Source organism: Crassostrea angulata, chromosome 3 (genome assembly GCF_025612915.1).
Source record: "Crassostrea angulata isolate pt1a10 chromosome 3, ASM2561291v2, whole genome shotgun sequence".
In the NCBI taxonomy this organism is placed as follows: domain Eukaryota; kingdom Metazoa; phylum Mollusca; class Bivalvia; order Ostreida; family Ostreidae; genus Magallana; species Magallana angulata.
In genome coordinates, this window is record NC_069113.1 from 38,134,036 (window position 1) to 38,162,016 (window position 27,981).

Below are 27,981 nucleotides of genomic sequence, written 5' to 3' on the forward strand. Positions count from 1 at the left end.
CCCTCACTTTAATAAGAGGGAATAAAAAAAATGACAGTAACAAACCGTGAACCATCTCAAAAATCAATTAAAACTTAAACGAAATACAAATTCAAAGCAGAGCAACACGGATAGATAGAGGTAGGATCAAAGGCCTAGGAGGAGTGAGCATCCTCAGCTGACCGGTCACACCCGCCGTGTGCTCTTTGTCGTAATCGGGGAAAAAATCGGAAAAGTCCGTAGACAATTAGATGATTAAATATGGTCTGACAATTAGTATGAAAAACATCAGTCAGCATGCGACTCAGTGGAAGATTGTATTTGCTGACAAGGTCGTTGTATCGACCATAGAACTTAAGAAAAGATGACTTCAAGCGAGACTGTTGAACTATTTCATTTCAAATATACCAACAAATTCTTTCAATTTAAAATAACATATTTTTGAAGAAAAAAACAAATGTATGCGAAAGGGATAGCAAACAGCTAACACCTACTATTTCAACCCTTACAATTGCAATGAAATTTTAAGACAAGAGAGCTCGAGGTTCAATCTTTTGCACAGTGAGATACAGTAAATCAAATGAGAGCATAAGCGAGGTTTGAAGATTGGGCTTTTCCAGCCAAATCAGTTTTAACGTAAAGTGAGCTGTTCAGAAAAAAAAAATGCAGACACGGACCTGTTTTTGATTTTTAGACATTGAAAAATGAAAATTATCAGTTTGATGCAAAAGAAAAAATCTAAAAGATTAAATGGCTATAGAGATTCTAAAATTATGGAGAACAAATTCAGTGCAAATACTCTACTTGTGGATTTGCGTTAGCGGGTTTGTAAATTTTTTCTGCAATGATCACTACCTTCATAACCCGAATGAATCGTCAAAGAAAGCATTTTATTGTTTATATTAACATCTTTCTTTAAGCTAATAGATAAATAAATTAGGTAAAGTAAGCCACTAAATTACTGTTGATGTACGTAAGTAAGTTAGCTAAAAGAAACAGCCAAATCGTTTCCTGTGAAACTTGGAGTCTGACATCGTCATGATTATTTCGTGCAGTCCGTGATTTTTCCTAGGTCGCTATAGGTTTGGACCAATCGATAAACAGGGCGTGTCGATATCTCTCCTGTCATTTTTTTGTCAGTTTCAGCCGCTGTAGATTTCGACCTATCAATAAATTGGGCGTGTAGATTTGAGTTTGGCTGTTTCTATAGAGCTATGAATTAACTATAAGTTTCCGTAAGAAATAGAGGGAAAAATACTTGGGAGATGTAAATGTGTGTGTGTGTGTGTGTGTATATATATATATATATATATATATATATATATATATATATATATATATATATATATATATATATATATATATATTTATTTATTCTTTTTTTTTTGGGGGGGGGCTTAAAATTTTGGCAGTTCAACACTTTAATAAGATTATTGATTTGTGTTTAAATAAATCATAAATATTCAGAGTATTGTATCCTTGAATAAAAGAAAAAAACTTTAAAATGTTTTAAACCGTATATATTTCATTGATTTTATCTTAGTCAACGGACATTATGCATTAAAGTAATTCTATATATACAGTAGATATCAGCTGTACCTGCAACACTTTTTTCACAGTATCAATGATATAATAACAAAGGATAGGGTATCTACATCACATAATTAAAAGACATAAGATAAGGGATAAACAATTTTGATGATTTAATTAGTATTCGATCTTCACAATATTGACTGATAACTGTGTTAAATATCATATACAGTCATTTATAAGTGTTATTCCTATTTTTTGAGAAATAAACCCTGAAAATTAAATAACGGCAAAGCGTTATAAACTGGATTTAATGAAACAATATTATTGCATATATTTTGGACGCCATTCGGCAAATTTTGGTCGATTCTGTCAATTCTTATCGATTCAGCCGAATGGGTTATAAGATGTACAATGGATCGTCACCATTAGTAATGAAGAAGTAAGTCCCGTGACACTTTCAAATAAATTTATGAGACATTAAAAGATATTTAAACGCTCGATCACAGTAACTAAAATAACCAGAAGCATGACTTGTGCAGTATTTACCAGCGATAAAATCAAATTAATACACGATCGAGTGATACATTTAAAGAAATTATGTATGATATAATAAAACAAATATGCTATATACATGTAATTATATATATCTAAAAAAAGAAATATACATGTATTTCGAGTGCATGTATTTTATATCATGGCAAGACTTTTTAAAAAAAGTTATACATGTACTTGTTCAAGTTATTCTTCTCCTCGATCTTACAGTACTGTGTTTGAGGAAATTTGATGTAAAGGGGTGAAATATTTCTCAACTATGATAGGGCGAAAGTAACACTGGAAAACAACACCTGTGTGAATTACAGTTGTTATATATTTTGATATTTAAAAAGTTTATTCATATACTACATTCTAGAGTTATCTCTCTTTGAATGAAGTGATATGGTATTACGTCCGACTTTTACGTGCAGTCGATTGCGTGATCGTTTGTGAACATCAGAGAATCCTTAAAAAGGGAAAATGGGATGTAGAATCCCCCTCCCGGGGGGGGGGCTCTTGATTTTTGTTAGAACCATTTTAAACAGAACTAAAGACAACACTTTAATTTTAGTCTCTTGTCTGTCCAAGGTCACTGTTTCTATCATTTAGATTAAATTTCGACCAATTTTAACTTTTACCCGTTCGAAAGAAATCGGGACATCACACAACTTTTCAACGCTATTACACGGGTCCTTTCATGGCCTAATCTTACTGGACTTTTTATATTTAGCATTACAAGCTGGAGGGGCTTAATGTTAGATTTTTTTCATATCATTGAATGAATATCGTTTGAAGTATTTATAAACAACGAATTATATAGATGTGATTTGAGAATATCTTGTGAGAGAGTATAACTGAAATTATATTGTTTGTTATTATACTGGAAATTTGAAATGGTGTATTATGATGTTCGATCAATAATGTACGAATAATGAATTATATGAACTTTCTAATTCAACTACCGCTTGTTAATTTCTAAAGGAATTTTTGACTTTTGTGTGAACCATCGATGTAAAAAACAAAAATCAAATACATTAACTGATACCTTTCCCCTACACAACATCAGGTGACCTGTGTGAAATCATGATGGCCACGAACCGGACGTTGTGCGGAGGAAGTATTTCGAAAAATATATTATATTTATCAACTAATATCAGTGAAACGCTTTGATTTGATACATATTTTTCATCAGAATTCATTTTGACTTTCTATAACATTCCCTATCCGTCCCAATATTAAGTTAATCTTGAGATGATGTGTGGTGCTATTTTCTAAAAATGTTATTTAAATTCATTTGGTCATCATCTGAAATTTTAATTATTAATAATACTCTGACTGGGATGTCATGCCCTGCTTCTTTTCGCCATGTATGGAGTTCTTGCTTCTTTCCAGAAAGCTTAATTAATAAAACGAAATGAAACATTTCTGGACAGTCAAAATTTAGACAAACCGGACTATTTTTTAATCGAGCACCTGAATCAATTAATTTTGATCTCAGTATCTGTTCCAAAATATAGCTGAACTTTTTTCGATGTTTTCAGACTTAATGAATGCTTATTAATGTGTACCTGAGTTCCATTGAAAGTTCTAAGTCAAGATTATATGATGGGAAAATTTTATGTTAGAAGTGTAGAAATATCTACTCCCTGAATATATGTTTAATGTCAATTCAGTTTTCATTTTTGTCCAATGTAGGGCTCTTAAATAGCATAGAATGAAGGTAGACTTTCAACTTTCAGAGACGCAGCATCGGTTTTGAAAGGGGTAGACCCCAGGCACCTGAAGTTATATATTTTTTCATAATAAAAAATATATACTTAGGTATAGCGTATATATTGTATATTAAGATATCTCACGTGCATTGCCTGTAGTAGAGGGTATAATTTTTATTGTGAGAAAAATACCGGTATATGACGTCGGGTAGACCTACTAAAACACATCTTGACAAGCGGGGAAAAGGATAACACTTAATCCATTAATCTTCGAAAATCTAGTCCGAGAATTGGATTGGGGGGGGGGGGGGGTATCGTCGTATCAAATCTCTGTCCTAATTTACCATATAATTTTTAACAGTCCAAAAAATGGAAAGGGGGGACGTTCAAAATTTATTTTTTGATGTAATTTGATTAGAAATGTATATTTCGATAGTAGTATCTCCCTAGGTTAATATACACCACTGATGGGGGTATACTCGTAGTGCAATAGTTGTTTTTCGCACCTTTTTTTATAATTTTTTACAGTAGAAACCATTATGCTATTGGTACATTGTATTCTACCCCCCCCCCCCCCCCCCCCCAAAAAAAAAACCCAACGAAACAAATGGTCCTATATGTGGCCTAGTTAAGTCGTACATTGTACAGAATAACATGTACGCATTATATCTTCTGAAACATTTATTATTTACGGTATAAAATTCAATCTTAACGGATTTTTTCACTCACCAGGTACAAAAGTACCTATCAAAACTTAAATCGACAACAATTCATATCATTTCTTTCATCTAGAAAATTATTGATTAATTCAGCCATGCGGAAATCTTCCCCTCTTACCCTCTGACAGACAAGTATGAAATTTCCCCGTTTTGTCTCATGTTGTTCATAATCGGTTCTAGATAAATCCCAAACATGCAGATGGTCAATCCGGCCTCGATGTCAAGTATGCTTATTGGTCTGTCAATCAAAAAACCCAATGAACTTCAGAGGTCATCCGATTTCCCCACCCTCGTTTTTACCCCATTGTGATACAAGTGGCCCAATACATTAGGCTAATAAACCAATAATATTACATTTATCTGTAATTTTCATATTATTAACATCATATAATACACATAAAAGCGAGTGGTCGTGGTTTTGCGAATTCGATTTGCGAGGGGTTTTTTTATATTTTATATTTTGTCGATAAAGCAACAGGAGTTTTAATAGGATACAAGTGTATTTTGATATTATCAATGATAACTGCAACAAGTGTAGTCACTGTCAACTAATAGGTACAGTATACGCCAGCTGGTACTCTGAATATCTATTCTCAACGAGACGGAACAGTTTTTATCTTTCAATTTCGTCATGACTTGTACGAAATGCTGAAAATATTCTAATGCCTTGTGTTGGAGTGGTTTCGACCTTTTCGGGCTTTATCAGAAAGGAACTAAACACGCTGGACGTCGTGTTCTTCAAACTTTTTTCAAACAATATTGTAAACGTCCGAATATTATGAACCTTTGGATTTTAAGTACTTTATACACATTGCTTGTCTGCCATGTAGTTTCTATACGAGGGGATCACTTTGTTAACGAATGGGCTGTTGAAATCCCTGGCGGATTTCGTCAAGCTCGAGACGTCGCCAGATCTCATGGATATGAAATCATAAAGGAAGTAAGTAAATTGTCCAGCCGGATTATTTATTAATCGCTATTTTTTTATTTTAAAAAACGTTGGGGTGGGGGGGGGAGTGGTCATAAACTTCATTATATACAAATCCATTTAATCGACACCAATCTAAACTTTTAATTTACCAGCCTTGTGCTTTCAATATTAAGAATTAATTTTTTTTCTTAATTTGGCTGTATCTAATTTACTTTACGAATAAGTAAAAATTATTATCTACGCTTGTAATATGACGATGTTCCCCTTAAACATGATAAGATTTTGTACGAATATTATGTTCAAGATTAGTGTTGTTCGAAAATGATAGGTGACGTTGATTATCATTTCATTCCTTCTGTCTGAAAGCGTGATTAGAGGGTTATCAGTTCTAATAGTTTCCCCGTAACTCTTTCACCTACATGTAATATTATCGGTACGTTACAATATGTATGATATGAACTCAGCAATTTCAAATAAATTTTCACTGTTGCAAGTAGCTACAATTAAATGTGCAGAAGTGAGCTCCAGCTGGACTGATATTTACTGTATGAAACAGCTGAGTACACGGGAATTTGAACCATTGAAAAAGCCAGCGTTATTTGGAGGAAAACACCTAGATTTTTTTAATCAGATACATTAAAAAATGTTTGCAATTTATTCAGCTGTTTTAATCCTGAATCTCGCAATCATTTTGTTGCGTATTAATTGTGAGAATTTATAAAAAATTAAGTGAATGGGTAAGAGCCCCTCTGCACGGCACACTAATTTCAGAGTACCATCGGGTAGTTTTGGCAATTATTTTTTAATATGATAATGTATTATATTTTCATATTAAGCGTCGTTAACATTATGTGAGACCGAGATCAATCCGGTAAAATCTTTTATTGCGTTTGTCTTCTGTATTTTTCCCACTTTTTGATCTTGATCATCGGAACTTCGTCTTTTTAACGAATTTTGCACGTTCTGTATGTTGGAGATGGATACGCCAATTTCAGAATGTATAAATATACACGTGTATGTTTCTCAAAAGCCCCCCCCCCCCCCCTTTCGAAAAAAAAACTGATTACTATATGTATATATGCATAGGGAGTCCTCTTTTAGATCGACATTTTTTAGCAGGTCTCTCAAAACTGCACAATAAAAACTTTTCATAGATGGCCACCTGGTCGTAATAGTCATATGTTTATATTGTAGATGTAAATACACTTTATTATTAAACAAAAACAAAGAAAAAGTTTTATTAAATAGAGCCAGGATTTGAGCAATATTAATTTTATTTAATGTGGGACGTGTTAGCCCTCTGAGATAATGACATCTTTCAGTGAAAACTAAACAGAGTCTGCGATGACGGCAATTTAGTAAATCGTCGTCCTCATTATTGATAAATGCCCTGTTAGGTCTGTATTTATCCGCCATTTTTCAGAATGCATTGTTGATGATCGAAGCTTAAAGCTTTTACATGTTTAGCCCCGCTAATTAAGTCAAATATGAGGATTGCTAATTAATTGTAGAAAAACTACACTGAGATATATCCGAAGGGACTACAGAACATTTTTAGATGTTAGTGCCATTTGTCATGCAAAGCTCATCAACGTCACAATCTGCATCTGACTTCAGAACTTCTAAAATTTTCCGCTTTGTTTAAAAAAAAATATCAACGGATTGAACTCGATTTTTCTTCGGAACTACAAGAAGAATCAAATTTATATTTATATATATCATATTTTTTATATCATTGGTATCTAATATATAATTTGTGCCCACCTATGACACTTCCTGTTACAGTATTCAAATATCGAAGGCTTTGTTTCTCCGGAAATTGTAGTAGGTATACTTAATGTTAAATAAGAATGAGCTCAAGTTTTGAAACTTCAATACACTGACGTGTGAATTTAACGCTTTTTTATTCCAGCCACATTTTACGCAAGTAGAAAAATGTAATAAGTATTCAATATCAATGCTTTCCATCTAAGAACTATTGATTTTTCTTATCTGATTTGAACACAAGCGAACAGAATACAGACCATTAAAAACATACTTCACCCTCCATAAGTATGTACTATTAAATTATCAGTTAAATTATTTTTGAAAAAAAACTATTGACATACGTGAGAAATGAGGGAAAATAATGGTGATATTAAATATTTTTCGTCAAATGTTCATTGAAAATCGATACAGTAACTACATTTCACTTTCAACATTTTGAAAAAGAAGAAAGCTGAATGAAATTCTAAAGATACAGTTAAAAATACGTAAATAGTTAGCACTGAAGACAATCATATTATATTTTATATATTGATATAAAATGTTATATTTCTGAAATAAATTCAAATTCAGTTTAATTTGTTTATACATAAACTTCACTAGTCCGTCTTAATTACTGCATAGAATCTTGTCAAATGTTTAAGGTGTACTGGCTTCGTATCTATGTATCATTCCAATAAGACTGTGTTTCACTTAGTTAAACGCACTTTTATATGAATAATTAAAATATAAGTAATTCACTAATGCAGTGTTTGTAATTTTTGCAACAACCAGGGACCATTATACATGTATATATCGCATGAAACAACAAAGAAAACAGTTAAATTTTCCATAAATAATATCAAGTGTTAAAGAAGAAGATATTGCCTTAAAATCATAAGCAATGTTTACCGGCATAATTGGGCATAAGGTATGTTTTAAATCTGCCCACACTACATACAGTTCGTTGATAAGACAATCCTTGTCTATAGAATTTGTCCTTATCGTCCGATCGCAGGATTTAGACAAAAGGCTACTGTGTTGTGTATCTGTTCCATAACCTATTAGTAGATTTCAAGCTTGAGATTTTTCAGTCTTAAGCCATGGCATTAGCACCTATTCTTTAGGGTTTATTGTGAAATTGAAACTTCAGTAGTCATCTTAACTAAACATTGACCAACTTTTCTATCAGTATTAGGTGAAGTGAAAGCTAATCAGAACAACAACCAGAGAATATCCGAACTGTGTTAATCCTAATGACATACTGATTGATTATTTGGTCTTTGAGCAACATCTTACTAATTAGCTACAAAAGACTTTCAATGAATATCCGGGTATGATCGTCCAAACGTAAAGAACATATTTTTTTTATAAAACAAAGAGAGCAGTGGTTTAATGTCTTTTTCTTGTCACAAGGGAAATAAGACGGCAACTTTTAATTTTCTAAACTAAATGAACCATTATATATAGAGATCTACTCAACAGGGATTCTTTCAAGATGTGAATTTGGTCCGTTAGCCTCTTTGAAGTCGTTGTTGGGATTTTTGATCCAAGTCTGTGAGACAACATTTACATGTTTTATAAACGCGTGTACAGTTTCCCGATGGCGTACGTTAATTTAGATATCAAAAAACTGATTTGTGACGATGATGCTTAGTGTGGGCGATCAAGCCATTGATGCACGACATGGGTGTAGGGCGATGATAAATTCTTCGATAGCTTTTTTTTTCTCCGCATTTGAGTAATTTTCGAAGAAAAAGATACACTCATATTCATTCACAACCGCAGATCTAGAGCAGCGAGTGTCAACCCCAAAATTAGTTTCCATGACACATATGAGAAGCGAAAGCATTGGTAGCACAGCATCTGCATGCTTAAGTTTCGTAACATCTAAAAGCCATGGTCGCCTGCATTTGTTCACCAAATCAACACGACATCAAATAAAATATTAATCAGACATTTGTCATCAGACCACGTCGTGTCCTTTAAAGATACTTTGAATTGTTGTCTTAGAATTGTCTGTTACATTAGTGAAACCTTTGTTTAACCGCATTGTCTATCGGTGATAAATTTCGGAAGTCTCGTGAATTTTTGCTCGGGGTGTATCAAACAGTCTAATCAGCATTAGCAGAAGACATCAACATTAAAAAGATTGAATCCAAAATATAGATATTTTAATCAGAAAACTTATTCGGTTGTGTAAAGTTTGAATGATGAAAGAAAAAAGATAATAACATAGAAAAATATATATAATTTGCAAACTGTTAAAACTTAACGTCTTTCCTGTTATCGCTTCGGTATGAATTTCAATGCCTTCGTAAATTTGCATTTTATTAGGGAAATAAACCTTAACTTTCCTTCATCATCTTGTATTAATTAAATGTATACCAACACTTTCGTGTAAACTAGCATAAGAAATATACAATCATGCAGCTGAATATTAAAATAAAACATCGACGTAATAATATTGCATTGTCTTTCACTGACTCTCACTTCACCGAGTTCCCTGACGTATGGGATAGGGTAACTTTAGATTTATATAGGGCTGCCGAGAGATTCTGTGATTTAAACATCAAACTTTCCTCATATTTTATTAGCCTACCGCGATTTTAACGTGACGATAACGCCAATAGAGTCATCCTTTACGATGTTTTTATTGTTTTAAGGATACAGTCAGCGTATACATATAAATACCTGTATACGTAGTTTCAGCTGTTTATTCGTGTACAACAGCTGTTTCACGATACTATTTGCATGCAAGTTTGGGTTTTTTCTTCTAAATGTTAATAAGAGATTCAGAATAACATGTAAATAATATACGGATGAAAATAGAAATGTTAAAACTTAAATCTAGTAGTAACATATTTTTTAAATAGAATTTATGCAGAAATTTTTTATTGCATTCATACAGAAGTGGATGACCTGTCTTGTTTGATGCACCGTACATTTTTCATATGCAGTTTAAAATGCTTCCTTAAGTGCAGTAATGAAAGAATTGAGCTATGCACTAAAATTGTAAATGCAGGTGTGTAGTTCCCGGTCTGAAAACAATCGAATGGACTTTTTTCAGCCCGGAAGCTACAGACATGCAGCTATAAAAATGGATAACCCGCGTCAACGTTTTATAAACCCTTTCTGCAACGATCGCAACCTTTATGAACTACAGTACAAAAGAAAACAGATTTTAAAACTTTATATTTACATATTCATTAAAATCCCTTTCAGTATTAAGTAAAAACTATGTGAATCGTCGACACTGAAGAAAAAGCCAATTGGAAAGTTTTTACAAGTTATTTAGAACAAGCTAGTGATCTATATAAAGCCAATTTTGACAAATCCAAAAACTAAATCACGCACATTGGTGACAGGGATTATTATTATTATTTGTTAGTGATTTTCATATTGTAAATTTTGAATTTACCGAGTGGCTGTAAAGTTGACAACGTTGTCATATTGCTACACTTAACAAATATTAATTCAAAATGTACATTATGACAGTATCACATGTAGTTATCTCTTACGCTTGTGAAAACTGCCAACATAGAAAATTTAACCCAAAAACTCAATTACACCCACAACTTACAAATATTAAAGATGTACAAGAGGCCACGGATTGATAATCAGCAAAGTAAGTCGATATATCAAGAAACGTCTCTTTGGTGACGTGTAACTTGATTCTGACTCTATACTGTACAAGGTAAGAAGATTCTTGTTAAGCAAATCGTTGCGTTTTGGTTTTGTATACAATTAAATTAAAGGTTTTATGATGATTGTTGCAGAGTTTCTAACGAACCGTGCAATTTGATAAGTCTGTTGTTACTAATCTAGACTAATTAGTAAAAGAAAAACTACAAAAAACCGTTTCTTGGGAAATTCGAGAATATTAACGATTGCTCTAAAAAAAATTGTGTACGTTTCATGTGATGTATTCTTAAGTAAGATAATAAGACTGTATACTGTAGAGGCAATAACTGTTAATAATCATTGAACAATGAATTGTCTGCTATCAAATTTGGACAGTAACCCACAACATTTCTAATATCCAAATAGTGGTGTTTTTGGGAAAATACTGAGTCAAATCTCTTTTAGAAAGACTCTCAGAATGACAAATTTAACTAGAAAATCTGCATTTTTCATCGTTCTATTTGCTGTTTGCCGTTTGAAACAGCAATTTGTCTCGCTACAATGTAAAATGTTTACGTCTGCTTTTTACTTTCATTATTGCCCACTCCATTGTATGGGTTACATAATATAATGTCACAACTCAATGTGTTGCTTTGCTTTTTTTCGTGAATCATGATTTCTGAAAGGACCAGACAAATTGATATATTTAATAATTTTTCATTCTGATAAAAAGAATGGTATTGGTACGTTTTGTTTTGCCTAATACGAAAAAACGGCGAGTCGTGTTTATATTAATGAAATCTCTCTCTCTCTCTCTCTCTCTCTCTCTCTCTCTCTCTCTCTCTCTCTCTCTCTCTCTCTCTCAACTGAACAATATCTATCAGAACATCCACTAGTAAGCTGTTTAGTTCTATGACATTGTCTATATCACTAACATGAGCATACATATGAGAGAGAGAGAGAGAGAGAGAGAGAGAGAGATGTGGTTAAGTAACTTCTACCTTGTTTCCATTTATGTAATCCAAACTTCAGACTGAATTATTCCCCCTAAATTGAAATAATACATATCACTTTTTATTTATAAATCACATTTTCTCTTTATTTTCAGATAAAACCATTTGAAAACCACTATTTGTTGCGTCACCGAGATGTACCAATCAGATCAAAGCGTTCAGCGCATCATCATACACGTCGCCTTGAAAAGGATGGGCGCGTAAGTTTAAAAAACACATTAGAGAAGGGTACCATACCGTAACATGAGGGGGGTTTTTTATAAAAAAAAAAAAAAAGGTCTTTTTCAGTATGTTAAATGATATGATTCTTTGTTTTAGGGTGAAATGTTCACAACAAACGTTTTAACGTGAAAAGTTGCCTGAATATATATTAAACGATGTGAGGCTATTTTAATTTAAATGATTGCAAATACACATAAATGTAACCTTGATTCTGTTTTTTACGGACAGACAAATGATATAATAAGTTTATTGATAGAACCGTTTGTCACCGTTGTATCCGAATGGTGTTTCGTATTTGAATTGGCAGGTTTAATTTATTAGATGGCAACCATTGCCTATTATAGGTGAGGGTTGCAAAGTCATGACCCGTAACACATTTTCTAAATGATGGACGACTTCATTATAAAGTGGATAGCTAACTTAATATGGAGTAAAAAAAAAAGAACGTCAAATGGTGTTAACGGTGAATGAAATAGTGCTGTGTTTTTAAGTTAAACGGGGACAAAACTAAAGTTATCTATCAGTAAATGAAATTTTCTGGTCATTTTATTTCTTCTAAGGCTGACAAAGATTAATGAAATACCGCCTGGGTTGTCTTTTTTCATTAAACGTTGCAAAATATACATTAATTCATGGGTCAATACATTAAATTGAAATTGACTTATCAATTACAACATATGATCTTCCGTTTGCTCACAATTTAATTTTTTCATTAATATGTGTTTATACATGTATTCTAACATAGCTTATTCACATTGTAGATGTTAATATTTAGTGTTCTGTCATTATAATTAACTTTACCATTTTATAACAAAAATGTTTTATAATAGTACTAACTTATTCGTTTTGTGAGTATTATGCGCAAGCATATAAACCACGAGCCGGGAAAATCCAAAAAATGATATAATTTACATTCAGTCCTGAACAGAATTTGCCATGAAAGAGCTAAATTTTTATAATAAGACTGACTGTGATTGTTTATATTTTATTTTTATTTTTGATTTTGAATTATTTGAATTACTAGAAAATTGAATTATTGCTTGTGAAATTTGGGCTATTATGTATCATGGAAAGCAATTTATATATAAACACACAGTTTGGATGTAACGGTGACCAAATGATTTCATACATTAACTAGATGTTCATGTTTCTGCCACATTGTTATAAAAACAATTTGATTCAACATTAAATGTGTATTTGCGACTATATTAAAAATAGCTTATCACCGTTTTATGTTTAAGGACACCTTTCAGCATTTGCTACGCACCATATTTTATGTACGTTTCACTCTCACCCTTCAAGGTAGATGGTGACAATTATTCAAAATACTAAAAACGCCCCCTGATTATATGAAACATACCATGGATTACGGTATACATGTGCTTTACCTTAATGAATCGTTAAATGAATATTTAAAAATTCAATCAATTCAAATGTTGAAGCGGGGTATCCATCCCGATACTTGTTATATCGACAGATATTCTCGCTTCGCCAAAAAAGGGTTCAAAAGACGCATTGCCATTTTCCAGAATTAAACCGTGCTGATTTTCAATCTAAAGTTTTTACGCTTTATGAGCGAATAGTTCTGGTGTATGATATCCAGGGTCATAGACTTATGGAACAGGGGTATAATTTTAACACCTACGAAGACTTCCACCTGTATTTCTTTGAACACGAGCATAATGAATCAAATTTATATATATTTTGGCGTTTGTTTATATTAACTTATAGCAAGATTCTTATCTCCTGGAAGGTCTACAAAGCCCTAACCACTAGGTTATCAACAAAGCTCGAAAATTCTTATGACAACAACGCTTTGCGGAGTCATTTCGTATCAATGGTTTTCCGATGGACTGTCCGCCGATTTAATATTCCTCATCTCTTATTATTCAAATCAATTGATTTTGCCCGGTGCACCGGATATTTTCTTGTTGCTTTTGAATACAAATACAACTTGTAATTGATTTCTGTCACTAAATGTCTCCGTCCACAGTTATACCGGATATTCCATTACTTCTAACTGTCCCGCAGAAAACATCAACCAATCAAACCGTGACACGTGGGATTTTATGTTGAAGCTATTGTGCCGCGTTAATCTCTTAAGAAGGCGAAACAACCCTGAATACAAATCTCGTCCTTTCTCGCATAAAATGTCTCAAATAGAAAGAATGACTTTCGCTGCCATTCGAATCATAATGCAAAACCAACTGATCAAATGACTCAAAGAGACTTTGGGCGATATGAGATAGAAACAGGAAAGGCGGCATTATTTGCGACGTGTAGTCGTGATGTGGGGATTTTAATACAGGTGTTTTGCACAAAGGTTGCACGAGACAAATCACACGGATGTTGAATACAAATAAAAATCGTTTAATTACACGCTCCGTTGATTTTGTATGAATTTATTGCTACAAGCAAGTCTGTTTCTTTTATATATTTACGACCAACAATTTAAATGGCTTTGATCAAGTACTTACATGAGAGAGTACTTTTATTTTGGTATGGTATCATACGATCCGACGTGATAGGCGAAAATATAGGTAGGGTTTTACATTCAACATCAGATAGAATGTGTTAATTTTTAATAATAGAAAGATACTGTCATAGAATCATCATTATATGTCATGAGATGGAGTATTTTTATAAATACTGATATTTTATAAAGTAATGAATACATAGAATAGACGTAGAATGTTTTCTTAAATAGTTTGTTAGATTTTTACCGTTAGTGAAATAATATATTTTCAAAAATCATTGTTTCATTTGAAAAATACAACGGTAATGTTCATGTTCGTATCTAGAAACGGGGAGGGAGTGAATCTGGGGACCCCCCTGGAAAATTCAAGCTAATTAAGTTCATATAGCTAAAATACAAAAAATAGGCCCCTGAAGACCCACCCCCTCCCTCTCTCCCCTGGCAAACACAATAATCCCATGGATCCCCCTTTCCCCTTAAACAATTCTAGATCCGCTCATAATGTAATGGTCGATTATCTATGAAATTATAGATTTCGAACAGAAAACATCTGTTATGAATCTCATGTTTTGTAATACTGCGTGCGGTTTTTTTTTAATATTAATCACGAATTATATCAAATTTCAATGTTAAAAATTCTGATAATTCTCGGCAACATTTTTATTCAAGTAAAATTCAAAGATTCTCGAAATATTGAGAAATCAATATTTTTATCAAAAAGAAAATAAGAAAAAAGTATGAATTAATAATTCTTATGATAGTCTTAAAAACATATCCCACGCTGTTTTTTTTCCAAATCGTACAATGATTCTTTGATGTGGCTCGCAAAAGACAAAGGATAGTACATTTGTACTTTGTTTTAAAAATACTTTTTTTCTGCATTGTTAAAAAGTGCATAAATGTTACATGTACTGTCTTATATTTTCATTATTTTTATTGTTTCAAAGGTGAGATGGGCAGATCAGCAGGTTGAAAAAATCCGACGAAAACGTGGCATTATTTCTACAGATGATATTGAGACAAGGGCTTACACCGATTTACATTTTAATGACCCGCTATGGAACAAAGAATGGTATTTGGTAAGAAGTTCTAAAGTTGAACGTGGTCATTTATCTGTAATCATGTCTTCTTAAAAATACTTGTCATTTCATTTATCGGAATTTTTTTGCTTGTATGAAGATACAAACTTAAGGTACTAATATAAAAAGAGTACTAAAACTACTAAAATCACATCTTTTAGATATCAAATGATATGATACCATTTTGGAGTATAAAGAATTGGTCTAATAGGACTGGATGTATATGGTCATGGCGATTTTCAGATTCTTATGATCCCCTTGAAATGAAGACCGTTGTATCGAAATATAGGATAATATTCAAATTTTTATACTAAAATATTTTGATTTTCTATTTTATAAATTAGTCTATGAAAAAAAATTTAAAAGGTAGACTTGGAGTTGATGGGCAATTTATTGTACACCCAATTTTTTTTAGGAGGACAATGTATTTATTGAACACCTTTTTCGAATAATTTCTGATTTGTTTTGTAAATTATTTGATTGATTTGAAGCTTAGAATTGGGATTGTCATTCCAGCATGACAGCCGCACAGATACCAGTCTTCCGAAACTCGATTTGCACGTGCTTCCGGTTTGGGCGAGAGGGATCACGGGAAAAGGCATTGTCGTTTGCGTGCTTGATGATGGTAGGAAATTTAGTCAGTACATGAACATTGAACGTGACACGCTTTTTCATTCAGAACAAACTTGTCAGATAATCATAAATATATAGCATTCCCTAAAAATTCATTTAGAAAAAAACGTGACATTAATAGACGAGAAATCGTTCGATCTCTATGCTCTCTGATCACAGTTTAAATTTATTTAACTTTGGTCCCTACGCAAAATATTATAGCCTTGTACAATCTATATTCTCATTAAAAAAAAAAAAACCAAGAAACAAGTCATTTCAATCATATTTGAGTTTAACGTATATCTTGCAATTGTTAAAAATTTCCGTAATTTGCTAAATGTATTTAAATGAAGGCAGAGATCATTGCAGAAACTATTTTACATGGCTCGCTTATGCAGGCTTTGTATTTTTCTGCAATGCTCGCTACCTTCATGGTCACGTGAATCCCCAAAGAAAGCATTTTATTGTTTAACCATATAAGTCTTTGCTATAGATAAGTTACATATACACGTTTACCGAGTTTCTTAATTTCTATTAATATATTGATAAACTTAGAAGAGTTAACGATAAAACATATTGAAACCTACATTGATGAGTCATTTACTTTAATCTCAGATCACAATTTAAGATCTTTTTACCCTTTCGGTTTAAAAAAGAATCTTTCTTAATTTTGAAATTCGCTCATGAATTTGTATATCCATTATATATTGTACGTAGGTGTTATATTTTGCTCCAAGATTAAATTTAATACATATCATGTAACTAGTTTTTGGATTTTTATCATTATCAGCGTTTTCCTTTCAACCTTTCTATTGTATGAGTTATTTTTATGCTTTTCTAATCATTCACACGGTAACACATATATCCATTACATTTTTCATTACCCAGGCCTGGAGAAAAACCACACAGATATTGCAGCAAACTACGTGAGTAGTCTGTAGTACGGCATTACGTCGTACATTCAAAACACGTTAAAGATATCAAGCATTCTTTTCATCTCTATCTTCTGATCAACCCTTGTTTCACCGACTCTTCAAATACTGTAGACTCAGTTTTATTCGCGGGGGTCTATGCTCGACGGTAGCCAAAACCCAGGTTCGTGGTGACGTAATTTCGTCAGTAGCAAGTTTTATTTAGTAAATAAAAACTAAACACATGCTTGTATATACGTTCGCGGGGATGTTAATTCGTGTGCAAGGGATACCCACAAAAGCCACGAACATTGGCCCCCCACGAACAATGATGATTCTACAGTAGTATCTCTGAATGGTTATCAATCTTCAACGTTTATTGTGCATACCAGTAGTTTATCAATTAAATTGGAATGAATGGGTTTTTTAAATGGCATTGAACGATACTCCTCGAACATCTGGTGTGCTTCTCTTTTTTGATTAAGTTAAAATGTTGTAATAAATTTGAGAACTAATTTTTTTAGGATCCTTACGCCAGTTATGATTTAAATGACGAGGATGATGACCCACAGCCTCGATATGACCCGACCGACGAAAACAAGTAAGTCGCAGAAAATTCAAAAATTATTGTGGATGAGAGTCTACTCCACTCAAAAGTCAAGAAAGTCCATATAAGTCACATTTACCAATTTAGATACTCTGTTTTAGGTAAGTCTGTATTAATACTTTTTAAACGTTGCTAAAGGAGAGAAAAAAGAAGATATCTTACTTGAAAAACTGCAATAAATACTTTTAACCAAACACTTTTTTTTTTTACAAATATACGCCTTTAACCGACACTAATGATCTTTTGATATTGAATCATTTTCTAATTGATTCAAACCTAAAATTATTAAACTCCATACAGCATCTTCAAGAACTGGATTATGTCTGTATTTGCTTTTTTTCCTTTGTGTAATCACATCGTCGTTTTTAAAAAAAAAACAAATATAAGTATTATTTCTTACAGTTTTCCAATAATCAATTATCAAATAAGTTAAATGGACACTTGTAAATACATAACACAAAATATTACATGTCAATAAATGTTAACTTTATTCAGAAAAAAAGACAGATACAAGCGGAACTTAAATTTAAAATAACATTGGAAACATTCAGATGATTCAAAATTTGTTTTACGAAATATCGGTTTTTTTTGCATGATTGATTGTAGCATCAGCAAATAGAATCTGTCTGGTATCCGGCACACCTCAGATTAATGAAAGTTATGATTATTGTTTGTCTCAAAGCAAAGCCAGGTCCTATGTTACGTATTAGGAAGCTTAAGAAGATTTTCTTGTTATCTAATGTTCAATATCGGAGAATTTTATTCTCACTACAATTAGACGAAAAAAGAGCGCTGAAAGCGATTTTTAAAAAAAAACTATAATAAAGTAATTTGTACTTTAGATTGATTCTTTGACCGTGACACTAGCACTTTTGAGTTGACACTTTGAACCAAAGGTTTAAGATAGTCCTGTCTCTCATGAAATCTATAGATTGAACTTCGAACTCTCGATTTTGAATTAAATGTGCACAATATCGGTACTAAAAAGTATCCCATTTCATCATTACTGACACTTTAAGGGGTTTTCAGGAATGTTACGGCATCTAGAAATTTTGCCTTTTCAAAAAAAGGAGATATTAAAAAATCCGAATGTCTCCGTCTTGATATCAAATTATTACTAATTAGAAACTTTTATGTTCTGAATCATGAAATAATAAGTTGGATAATAAATCGCAGGTGGCAATTCATATGCATTGGCGTAAACAGTGTTATTTTTGCTCACCGGAGATTTTATAATGATGAGGGGTAAAAATTAAAAAAAATTCTATCCCGAGAAAAATCTTAAAGGTTCAATAAATATTTTGACAGATTTATTACAATGCGTAATACGTAAATTGTGTTTCCTTTGTTGTTGTTGTTTTTTTCCAGGATTATAAAAGGTAATTGTAATAAATCATTTTCTTAATGCAATTTTTCAAAGGCATGGTACACGATGCGCAGGAGAAATTGCCATGGTAGCAAATAACAACAAATGTGGAGTGGGAATTGCTTACAACTCCAGAATTGGAGGTGCAAATTAATATATACTCAAAATCTAATTGTTATTCTACTCGTTTTGTTCAGCAAATTTTTTATAGCCCTTAAGGTAAACGAAGCAAATCGCCGTGGTTCTATCAAGCTTACGCTGTGTATCATTAAATATTGCAACTCATACATGTGTCTGAAAAAGAAGAAACCTGAGAAAAAATGAACAAAAACTTGAGTGATACATATCTTGTGAAATAATCTCTTTAATGAGTTCAATGTCAACATCAGGGGTCCGGATGTTGGATGGTCGAGTCACAGACCACCTTGAGGCGTCCGCCATTGCTTTCAACCATACTTATGTGGATGTGTACAGCGCCTCCTGGGGACCAAACGATGACGGGAAAACAGTAGAGGGTCCCGGTCCTCTAGCTACGAAGGCTTTTGAAAAGGGAATAACAGAGGTAAATATACATCATTTTTTACAATGCTATTACATGACTTCTAAAGTAAGAAATAGTCGAGGAAAAAAGTATTACTTGTTAAAAGCATGGAGAATATATTAACATAAAGGAAGAACATTTAATGTTAGTTATCAACTAAATTTTGAGCAGTTAAAATGTATGATAGGATATTTTATTAATTCAATAATTTGTGACAGGGTCGTGGTGGAAAGGGGGTGATCTACGCATGGGCGTCCGGAAATGGCGGTCGTCTTGGAGACAACTGTGATTGCGATGGATACACCGGAAGTATATACACAATCTCTATCAACAGCGCCTCACAACACCAGCATACTCCTTGGTACGCCGAAAAATGTGCCTCAACCATCGCTTCAGCGTACTCCAGCGGCGCTTACAATGACCAGAGAATCGTGAGTTAAAAACAACTTTAAGGTCTAAATGGGCTGATTCAGGATACCAGTGAATTCATGCAAGTTCTTTAGGTAAAAAATGATGAAAGATTCTGCACTTATAAAAATTAGCAAGCAGCGAGTTATATGAAATGCATGATATTAAAACTTAAAAGAGGACATTAAACTCGTTTAGCAAAATACTGTATGATAATTTTACATGTATACGGACATCCTGGTACATTAAATCAATACACTGCACTACATTTACTTAGGTTAATGTCGAGTAGGCGTACCTCACCATAAGTTTTGGTTTATATCAACATGATTGAACTTCCTATGCATACAAATAATAAGAAGTACTGACTACAAGTACATATTATATCCAATTTCTTTTAGTACGATAAAGAGACGAATGTATTTTTTTTGTAGGCCAGTGCTGATTTACACGGGAGATGCACCACCCAACACACCGGAACTTCCGCTGCAGCTCCACTGGCTGCCGGAATTTTTGCTTTGGTCTTGGAAGCAAAGTTAGAAACTATACCCCTACTTTAAACTATTTTTAAATAGTTAAATTCGACTAAAAGAAATTATAAATTGTATTGATGCATGCATATGTAGAAAATCTAAAAATTGGAACAATATTAATCAGAAAATATCTAAGAATTGTTTCAATTCTCATGAGAAAATTTAATTGCAAGTCAGATTCTTGTAGTATCTAGGTAATTTAACATACTTGATTTTAATTTGATTTTTGGTGCTCATCAATATCTTTTTCCTTTCTCTTTTACTTCCTTTAATTGATTACTTACAATGTGTTAGTTTGTATAGTAAACCACTATTTCTGATGCTTTTAAAATCAGTGATATATCCTTTATGTTGATGTAATTTAAATTTTAAAATATCATCAAAAATACTTTTGGCTATGAGAGGGTATAAATGATAAAATGAATTGTTTCAGTCCCAGCCTTACATGGCGTGATATGCAACATATCATCACATGGACAGCAGAATATTCTTCCTTGAAGGACAATCCGGGTTGGAGGAAAAATGGCGCAGGATTCTGGGTCAATAATGCGTTTGGATACGGAATTCTGAATGCTAAGAGTATGGTGGAGGTGTCCCAGAACTGGGTTACGGTTCCTGAGAAATACATCTGTGTCGTAGGAACAGAAGGAACACAAATTAACTTTCCTCAGTAAGAAATGAGCACTGCATAGTTATAATTAATTAATCAATGTTTAAAAATTAATTTATTAGACATTAAAAATTTGTCGAAGATATATAATATTTGATAACAACTTAGTTTTCAAAATATCAATTATATATAACAGCAACAATACGTAAGTTTACTACGTCATAATACGGATTTTACAATATTGGCTCTACTTTAACAGGTTTTTTTTTCGTGGAAATTAGTTTATCTTTTTGTTTTACAGAACCTTAAGGAGTGGACAAGAATTGGAAATCGATCTCCAAACTACCGGATGTAAAGGTCAGAGTAATGAGATAAACTTCATCGAACACGTCCAGATAGAACTGGATATGGAATATACAAAGCGCGGGGACCTAGCTATCAACCTTACATCAGCCATGGGTAAGGGGGACGGGAGTTTACATCTTACAGTTGATAAGTTTTCGTTAGGAAGTTAATACAAGGCTAGTCAACTACATCAATCGTTACATTTTTACAACGAATCAGCAAGAAGATACGACAAAATCGCAACGTTTCAAAGCAATGATATAATTTTTTTTAAAAACCTTGAAACCTTGTCTTAAGAAAGTTATTAAACTGAATGTTAGGTAAAACGTAAAACAATTGCGTGTATATAGATCTGGAAACAAAATTGAAATACTTAACAAACTTTAAGATTATGTCAAGCTTCCTACTGAAGGCAAATTTCTTCACAAAAGTTTCAAATTGAAAGTCGTGAGATTCGTTACGGAGAACAATTTTTTAAAGTACATTTTTAGGTGTCCGAACAATGATTCTACAAGAAAGACCCTTGGACTCCTCAAAGGATGGTTTCCATAAATGGAAATTTATGTCTGTTCACTCATGGGGTGAAAAACCAGCAGGCACCTGGAAAGTGAAGGTCAGAGATATGGTGAGTGGAATTCTACAATTACCATCAGGTAGTCATGAGTACATTATAATACCGGGAAATCGTTAGCCAGTAGAGTGTACATGCATTCCTTATTATACAGTTGATGAATTTTTTTCAAGTATTGTATTTAAAATATTTCAATTTTCTCCTGAAATCTATAGTGTGATATGCTGTATAAACTCAGTGAGTGGTTTTGTTAAATAAGTGTGTTATCTTGATAACACCAAGGTTTTATCTTAAGTTAATAGTTCACAATAATAATGCTTTGAATTAATACAGTACTTTAAACCGAAATACCTTATATTAATAAGTTTGGTTAAAACCAAGAGATTGAAACTTGTCGTCAGTCCTATATTATGAATATGAATGATTTCAGAAAGGAACGGATAACACAGGAACAATCAAGTCTGCTAGACTGATAATACATGGAACAAAGGAGATCCCTCATCACGTGACTGGAAGCGGAGGTCAAAGGGTGTACAACGATGAGTACAATAAGGTCAAAGACGAGAGAGATGTAAGATTATGAATATTATTAAAACATTATCAACAGAAATAAATCAAATTTCGAATCATTTGAACAAGACCTGGACTTTTGGTAGGACGTAACTATCTATATTTCTTTCATTACAACAAGTTTAAATTGACACTGGTTTCGATTGAAGTATGCACATATTGCGTAGTCTTAGCTTGAAACCAGACAAATCTTATTGATTTCAAAAAGCCATGACTGAGTGGACAGCAATGAAATGGACATGCCTACGACACAACTACTCAGAGTCCAAGCTATTGTTAAAATGGTTCTTTTTTAAAAATAAATAAAAAACGATATATATATATATATATCTATATATATATATATATATATCTATAGAAATTAAATAAGAAAACACGAAAAACGTTCAAACGTTATATATATATATATATATATATATATATATATATATATATATATATCTATAGAAATTAAATAAGAAAACACGAAAAACGTTCAAACGTTATATATATATATATATATATATATATATATATATATATATATATATATATATATATATATATATAAAGATTGTGATATTTAGCACGACAGAAATCAATATTTTAACAGACAATACAATGCTTTATTTTTATGTCAATTTTATGAATAAAATGCTATATTCCCACTTTCAAAATGACCTATAAGGAATCCCATAGTAAGGTATTCCGGGCCCCACTGTGGTGACATTTGTTGTGTTCCTTGTATCAGTATTGTACCCTAGTAAACTGCACTATTCCATTATTTCCACTTTATGTTACTTATTCGCTTCTATTAAGGCTACCATTGACCCGGTATGTTATTGTCGGTTGTTATACCGATATATGCACTATACACTTTATAATATGCACATATTTTGAAGAAAAAATGCACTTTGAATGTGAATTCAAAAGAATTGCATGTAAAGTTTTGGTTTTCGCACATAGCATGTTTTGTTGAATTATTTATTTTTTCATTCCTGGCGATAGATATGATTGGGAATGCCCCGTCTCTGTCTTTCGTGATTTCAATAAGGAGTACAAGGTGTAATACTTACATGTACTTACATCATAGGAAATGTTGAGTGCAACATGTAGTACCGGTATGGTGCATGATAATTCAAATAATATCAACTTTATATACACAGTGCAATTTTCAAATACGATTTAGCATTTTGATATATATATTAAGAATACAAAATTAGATATATAGCATGAAAATCGCACGTTTGTTAGTTTGTTACATTAAACTCAAATTAGTGAACATTCCACCGGATAGGTAGATAATTCCCGGTATGATAAAATTGGCAATTTTTGTCACGCTCTTCCGTGTGAATTTAATAGACAGATTCTAAAAAAAGGATTTTCTGTCTGTAATTCTTACAAAATAATTACTAGTAGTGACGAACATTTCAGTTTGCCACTTACAGATTCAATGTGTTTTTAATGATCAGTAATAATTCAGCCGTAATATTTATTAACGGTTGTGATCTTTATTTAGTCTGCGGCTTCTCATAGCGATGAATCTTTTAAAGGAATGGCTAGTGAATATTCTACTTATAAGAAATGTTCTTTCCAACAATAAAAGAATGAAGAACATTGATTAACATTATTAGCCACATGTTTTGTCTTTAAGATGGTTTGATTTCTGTTTTGAATGGTTTTATTTTAATTTGAAAGTTTCGTTAATCTTGTTCTTTTGTATTTTGACATATTCATGTTTGAAAAACCTTATGAACTTGCTTAAAGGATTATTAATATTTCCACTCCATCCATAAGAAATATAAATTTTTCAAGCATTTTCCTTTTTTCTTTTGAATATTAAATTTCCATCTTTAAATATGATATCATTCTAATGGATAAAATACTATTAAAGTATAAAAATATCCTTATACGTGAATAAAAATATTATATAGATGTATGTACAATTTCCCTTTATTACATTACACAAACTACTGATTTATTTTAAAAATCATGGCTGATTTTTTTTCATTATTTCAGGAACGTCGAAAGAATGCTGTACACCTGGAAAAATTTATCCAAGGTCTCTTTTGAAAGCTCTGTTGGAAGATTTGTTAATGTTTGAAGAAATAAAGGGTTAAATGTTATTTATGACTTCTGTTTGAACAAAATCACATATTATTATTTGTATATATAAAGAAAAAACGTCGTGTATTTTTTATAAAAAAAACCCAGAAACAACGGAAACTGCGCCCGAAGACGAATTCTACGATTTTCTGACTTTAAGGTATTGACAATGTATTTAAATCAAAGCTAAATTAACTTGGAAGAGAACAAAATTCTTAATTTATACAGTAATGCAATGCATTTCATACAGCTATCACAATGAAAAGAAAGAAGCAACCTCCTCTATGGCACATCAATCCCATTACAAAACGCAGTAAGAAACGTTTTGGCGTTTTTTTGTAAAAGTATAATTCTATATCCCTTGACTGTTGGTCAATACATCAAAAGAAAATGGGGGAATAAGATGGCGCAACTGCCCATTTGGGTTAGTCGTAAAATACATTTTCAAATTTAACATTTTTTCAACTAAATATATTTGATATGTTATAATACAAGTTAACAATAGGGTAATTTCTGACTATATTCAGTTTGAAATATTTCAAAAAACGATAAAAAAAAATAAATCCTTAAGTTTTGGTGGTATCGAACCCACAACATAAAGACCCGAGTTCCATAAACTTATCTAATGTCTGGTGCTCTAACCACTGAGCCAGTTCATTCAAAACAAAGGGCGTTGTTTAAATGCTATATGAGACGCTGGCCACGACTTTACGGACTTATATTTTTTTTCTAAAACGTTAAATTGTTGGGCTACAAAATGACATTTTTAAAGTATAGTGGGTTATCTCTCCACATTTTTGTTTATTAAAATCGGTTTAAATTCCATTAAACCGCATTTAGACTATGACAAAAATATGGAGCTCAGACCCACTCTATAAAAGAAAAGGCATTGAAGTTATGAAAATGACACTTTTTGGAAGTTTTGACACGCATACGCCAGTTTATATCAACCTATTGCAAATATTTTAAATATTTTAGGGTTACAAACCGATGTTACGTTAAATAGATATTGTTTTTAATTATTTTTTTTAAAGTATTAGATTTAATTATATTTTAATTTTGCAGTATCTAATCATTCCTCATATGGGCATTTTACACGCCTTATTCACCCATCTTCTTTGTTTCAATCATGAATGTCCTACATTTCTAAAGGATATTTGACTTTATGTTCAGATAGAGTATCAGTTAATGTTTGGAATGGTTAGCGTTGACCTCGGGTGGATGATAACCAAAGTTAAAAGGGGACCAAATTTCATTATTAATGTTCTGGAAATTGGGTCAGTAAACAGACGTTGTGTTTACTGTCTGTATCGTTTCTTGCATAAGACCTGATTATTTTGAATTCATTTGGCGAGTGCTCCAAAGTTGAAGTCTGAAAGAACACTGAAAAGCAGTCTGTTAGTCTAAGGAAGAGGAACAGAGTCCAAAATGTTCCTCGCATTGTTTCTCGTTTTATTCTTTGGCCAATTTAGTGGATCTCCGGCTCAGGATACCCAACTGCTAACGTTTTTGCTGAATGAAATGACAAATTACAGAACGGAATTGAACTCTTTAAAAGCGGATCTTAAGACTCTTGGATTAGATATAGCAACTCTGAAGACGACGAATGCTGGTTTGGTACAACAAAACGCGTTGCTGAACACCACAGTTGCTGGTTTGAAAACGAAGAATGAACACTTGGAAAAACAACTCATGAATAACATCAGCAGGCTTGAGTCAGATATTGTAACGGTGGATAAATCGACAAACACATCAGTATTGTTCATTCAATTTGAGCTACAACTTCTTCAAAAACGCTTTGAAGGAAGTTTGAAAAATGTTTCGCTGGAGGTTGAATATCTGAAACGTCTCTTCAACAATGCTACCAATACTCACGCCGGATGCTGTACATCTGCGCACGCAATCGCCAGTAACAAATCTTTGTCCGACTTGGTCGTCAGAGTGAACAATTTACAGTCAACGCTGAATATGACGAGTACTTCAGTTGATCAAATTGTGGGTAAGTATAATTACGCTAACGGCCGGATGATAAATGAATTTCTTCTTTAAATCGAGAGTTAATTTCATGTGTGCATTTTAAGATAATTAGAGACCCTTTATTCGATCTTTTAACTCATTGTCGTTTACCATTATCTAGATCAATGAAAAACACGAATTTAAAAATTGCAAATTGTTTTAGTTATTACGGCAGCAACTCACATCATGGATTAAGCCAGCAGAGCAGTCTCATTTTATTTCGCAGTAATCACTGGAAAATATTGTTTACTCTATCATTTATGTCTTTGAAATTCGACTTCTTTTGCTTCAACAATGATGAGTAACTGTGTTTATGGAGTTTTAAACGCAATTGGTAGTCTTAAGAAATATAGAAAAAGCGCCATTAGTATTTAAACATATGGCTGTATACACGTTATTAATGATTATGGATTTTAAAAAATGCAAAATAAATTTTTGACAAGATGATCATGAGAACAGATAACGATTTTGATAACGATAACACTGTTTTAAAGGTTTATGAATCATAATTTTCAGCGCAATCCAAAGACGTTGCATTTTCTGTGATGGGGGCATCGGGCAGCCAATTTCAACTGAGCGGCATAGTTTTCCCCAAAGTAACGACAAACGTCGGAGGGGCTTACAACGCAAGTACCGGGATATTCACAGCCCCCACGCAGGGGGTCTATATGTTCTCTCTATCCGACCTCAGCATCAACAATAACACAGTAGCCACCCCCTTCGTGCTCAATGGAAAAAGAGTCGGTGGCTGTACGAAGGACAATTATTCCGTTGGGGCCCTTTTCAGTTGTCAAGCGATTCTTGTCCTGAATGTTGGAGACCAGGTGAAAACCAAGGATTTCTATGATGGCCCTTTCCATTGCTCTACATCAGAGTTTATTGGATGGAAATTGTGAAATATAGGCTTTTGCCGGAGGGTCTCAAATCTAAGAAAATGGAACTAAAAAATGGATTATAAAATATGAAATAAGAGCATTAAAACTTAATAAACATATATATATTTACAAAAGCCCTACCTTAATTGTGTAGATTACCTAACCAAATAAAATGGTTAAGAAAGCAACCTGATAGAAATATATCTCTGTTGTCTTACAGAAAAAGGCTTTAAGTTTTATTAGTAGTATCTAGTTCTATTTATGAATTAAATAGGTCTTCTTTTTACCTTTAAAATGCAATTTCTTTTCCGCCAGCCCAGATTATGCCAACAACATGAGTATTCACCGTTATTTAGTTACAAGATA

The 27,981-nt window shown here is 32.5% G+C and overlaps 1 protein-coding gene across 1 annotated transcript; it reads left to right on the top strand.

Annotated features, from left to right (window-relative positions):
- The first annotated feature begins 5,038 nt into the window (after positions 1 to 5,038).
- On the top strand, positions 5,039 to 27,803 carry LOC128176473 (neuroendocrine convertase 1-like). The gene is given in 19 exon segments (XM_052842854.1): positions 5,039 to 5,417; positions 11,884 to 11,988; positions 15,434 to 15,565; positions 16,082 to 16,190; positions 17,066 to 17,103; positions 17,613 to 17,689; positions 19,116 to 19,204; positions 19,451 to 19,623; positions 19,821 to 20,033; positions 20,445 to 20,545; positions 20,977 to 21,213; positions 21,455 to 21,612; positions 21,990 to 22,123; positions 22,500 to 22,640; positions 24,638 to 24,680; positions 25,898 to 25,911; positions 25,913 to 26,001; positions 26,197 to 26,723; positions 27,257 to 27,803. Coding segments are annotated over 19 exon segments (2,922 nt in total). The 5' UTR covers positions 5,039 to 5,255; the 3' UTR covers positions 27,637 to 27,803.
- Positions 27,804 to 27,981: the final 178 nt, after the last annotated feature.